This window comes from Triticum aestivum, chromosome 4A (genome assembly GCF_018294505.1).
Source record: "Triticum aestivum cultivar Chinese Spring chromosome 4A, IWGSC CS RefSeq v2.1, whole genome shotgun sequence".
NCBI lineage: Eukaryota > Viridiplantae > Streptophyta > Magnoliopsida > Poales > Poaceae > Triticum > Triticum aestivum.
In genome coordinates this window covers 657,336,846-657,340,392 of record NC_057803.1, presented here as the reverse complement: position 1 = coordinate 657,340,392, position 3,547 = coordinate 657,336,846, and the positions used below count along the sequence as shown (strand labels likewise).

At 47.8% G+C, this 3,547-nt stretch overlaps 1 protein-coding gene across 1 annotated transcript; it reads right to left on the bottom strand.

Annotated features, from left to right (window-relative positions):
• Window positions 1-456: 456 nt before the first annotated feature.
• LOC123082918 (uncharacterized) lies at window positions 457-2,903 on the bottom strand. The gene is made up of 2 exons (XM_044505117.1): window positions 2,586-2,903; window positions 457-1,814 (listed from the first exon to the last, which is right to left on the bottom strand). Exon 2 carries the CDS (start codon window positions 1,610-1,612, stop codon window positions 692-694), a length of 921 nt encoding a protein of 306 aa, XP_044361052.1. The 5' UTR covers window positions 1,613-1,814; window positions 2,586-2,903; the 3' UTR covers window positions 457-691.
• Window positions 2,904-3,547: the final 644 nt, after the last annotated feature.

Below are 3,547 nucleotides of genomic sequence, written 5' to 3'. Positions count from 1 at the left end.
TTACGGAAAAAATACACTGGCCAGCAACAAAATAGTGGAAGTCAATGAAACAGAGTACTCCCTCTTCATCGCTATCAGAAACAAAACACTGTAGTGACACTGCAGAAATATCTGTGTTGCCAATTTTTTTCTACAATGGCTGTATTGAATTGGCAATCAGAAACAAAACACTGTAGTGACAATCAGACACACAAGCAGCTTCCCCCGGACGTATGAGAAAAGATATCTACACACGAAGAGCAGGAGCAAGACCAACCAACTGCCAAACGCAATAGGAGCGAAGTGTGCACTGAACATGAAAGATCAGACTATTAAGCTACAGAAGGGAGCATCTAACTAACCATTCCAATAACTAAATGTCATAATTTCTCATGAAAGAATTAGCATTTTAAACTGCAACCATTCCTTTTGTGCTTCTTAATAGTGCAAACTTAAAGTAAAAATGGGGGAGAACGGTAGAGCAGTTCTATACCATAGATATTCCATTGTTTAGAGCATTAACAAGATGCTCAAGATCGGTAGGATAACTAGCACCACGTGACGATAGCACAAGTGCTACTTCATACATATAAAGTGTTCAGTTCTACTAGTAGTAATAAAAGGTAGGAACAAAAGACATGGTTCATATGTCATTGATACTCCTAGAGCACAGCAACAACTTGTCCAAGGAAATAAGATGGAGCACGGCTACTTATAGCACTATGAGGAATGGAGGCTCCTTCACATCATCGTCTTCTTGTGTCTCAAACAATGGAAGTGAAATCATGCTCTCTTGGAAAAGATGTCTGGTAAGTATCAGCTGGTTTCCATGTTCTTCACTTTCCACATTTCCTAAAAACACACCATCAGTGTCGCAATGCAATAGACGGTCAGGACGCTGCTCAATCAACAGCTCATGCTCATTGATCACAGCCATACTAGGGCGATATATCACCCCCAAATTAAGCGGTGGTGATGCCTCCATCGTAAACAAGCTAATCCGGTACTGAAAGCCCCATGTCTCAGCATCATAGTCCTGCAACACCCAAATATCGAAAGTGATGCTATCACAGGTGGTGTGCCACAAATCAAGGGATCCACCCATGTCCAACAATGACACCAAAGCACCCAACTCTATTGGGCGGCTCATCTGCCGGAATGTCTCAGCTACGCTGTCAAATACAGTCAAGTTGAGGCCAAATGCCCAGTGCAAGCTACCACGATGGTGGACTGGTGGACAGTAGGGGGACTGGGTGACATGAAGCGTGTGTTGTGAAACTGTCGGCCACTCGATGCATCTTGGCTGATTTGATCCCACCGTGAGGACGAAGTACTCAGGTGACTGCACTGGGACACCAGAGCTGATCGGTCTGGAGTATGACACCCAGAGAACCCGGTATTCTCTAGATGTGTGGTGCCGGTAGAAGGCGACTACGGCAATGACGCTGACGCCTGGTCGTTGTGGAGGATGTGGCAGGAAAGCACACTTGCGGGTGGTTGGATTACAGATGTAGAAATCAGATTTATGCCCCAGGATGAGGAGGCCGTCGCAGACGCGGTGTATAACAACGGGTTTTGTAACAGCATAACGGAGGACGGGCCATATCTTTTGACCATTAGAGGCTCCGGCCATGTGGAAGAAGCCCTTTCGACGTTGTTCGATGATGGGGAGCGACGGCTGGCGTCGGTGATGGTCGAGGATGAACGCGGTGGTGGAAGTGCCGCTGTGCCACAACTTGCGGACAGCACGGCAGCGGAGCACATCTTTGGGTGGCAACCGGGCAAGGATCTCATCGATGACAAGTCACTCGGGCAGGTCGTCGAAGATGGTCATGCTGATAAGAAGAAAAAGATGCAAACATTAGTACGACGCATGAAAAAGGATGAAAAGGGATTTCTAAAAATCACTCGGATGATATGTTCTATTTCGTCACTCGTTTTCTGGACAGCTATATCTATCAGCCGATACGTGATGCCACTAGATGCAAACAAAGAAAAAAAATAGGGCGCTACAAGGTTTTGCGCCGCCCTTCTCCAGATGCTCTACATAACAAGCATGCCATATTTGAAACTAGCATTTAGCATAAAAAATGTTGAATATATCCCAGAAATGTTAAATACGAGGCATAATCGTTTTGAGCAGAAGCACAAAGTCAGCCACTGCAGTCAATCCAATTTCAAACTAAAGTTTGAATCCGCCGCTCTCTCTTCCCTACTTCCTCTCCATCCCCTGCAGACCGACGGCGACCACCACACCTTCCCGACTCATCAAGCCGGCAGTCAGATCCGCCAAGCGCCCAAACCTGGCCTAGGATTCGTCGGCCCCTATATTTGCTTACTGTAACATTTTCACACATTTAAATTACTGTCCACATTTTTATAGTACTAGCATTTACACATCTAAAATGTACTAGATTGTAGTACTTGCATTTCTGATGTATCGTACTAATATTTACGCCTGGCTAAAATGTATACTTTGCTATTAACATTTTCTATTGTAAAATTCATACAAATCTAAAACGTAAATTTCACTAAATCTAAAAAGGAACAGTCTGAAGAAGCCGAAGGAGAGAATGGAGGGAGTGGACCGAGGGGGTTTACTCTACCCTGGAGGACGGTGGAGCGGCGATTTCCAGCGGCGTCGCGATGTGTTCTGTTCCCGGCGGCGTCTCGGGACGATCTGAGGGGGCGATCTGAGGGCACGGAAGCAAGAGACTCGCCACGCAGAGACGAAATCTTACCTCTGGTTTTCCTTCTGGGGCAAAAATCAGAGTGTTTGCCGTACTTTGTAGGGAGGAGGAGGAGGATGGGCGGCGTCTCTGCAGCGGCCAGTGTCGGTCGATGAGATGAGACCAAACGAGCTGTGTGCAGGTTGGAAACTGACGGGGGAGGAGAGGAGCGGCCGCTTTGACGGAAAAGGATGAATTATCTTCTGCTAACCCTAACCTCAACACGGGCCATATCAAGTCCTTTTTAGGTGCTGTAAAAAAAATCCTTTTTTAAAAAGAAAAACATAAACATTGCCAATACAGCGTTGCACATGGTAACCCATGTTGTGAATTTTGACTGGATGCACAAATGATATGGATCGGAGGGGGTAGAAGAAAACGTTTCGCAGCACCCGTGTCGCTCCGTTCGGGCCCACACGGGAGGCGACCAACCCTAGCGCCGCCATTCCTTTCCCTCCCCTCTCAGCTCTTTTCCTCCGCCAAAGCGGCAGCCAGCAAGCTCGCGTGCCACAAGGACGGCGGCTGCGAGGTGGTCTCCACATGCGGTTTGTTAGGAAGTGGACGGCACACCCAGGTCCGGCGGTGGGGAAAGTTCATTGGCTCAGATCTGACCGTCCTAGAGATGGTGACGCTCATGGTGGCTTCACATGTGGATTTGGCCAGGGAAACTCATGTGGGGAGTTCTGCCCTGAAGGACAACGTGGGGGTGGTGGTGTCCTCCGCCTCCCCCTTGTTTTGCCATCTTGGCATCTGTCGATCCTCAGCTGGCATCAAGGCTCTTACTCATGGTTGTCGACCAGCGGTAATTGGGTTTCGCAGTTGAGAAGGAGCCATCTTTC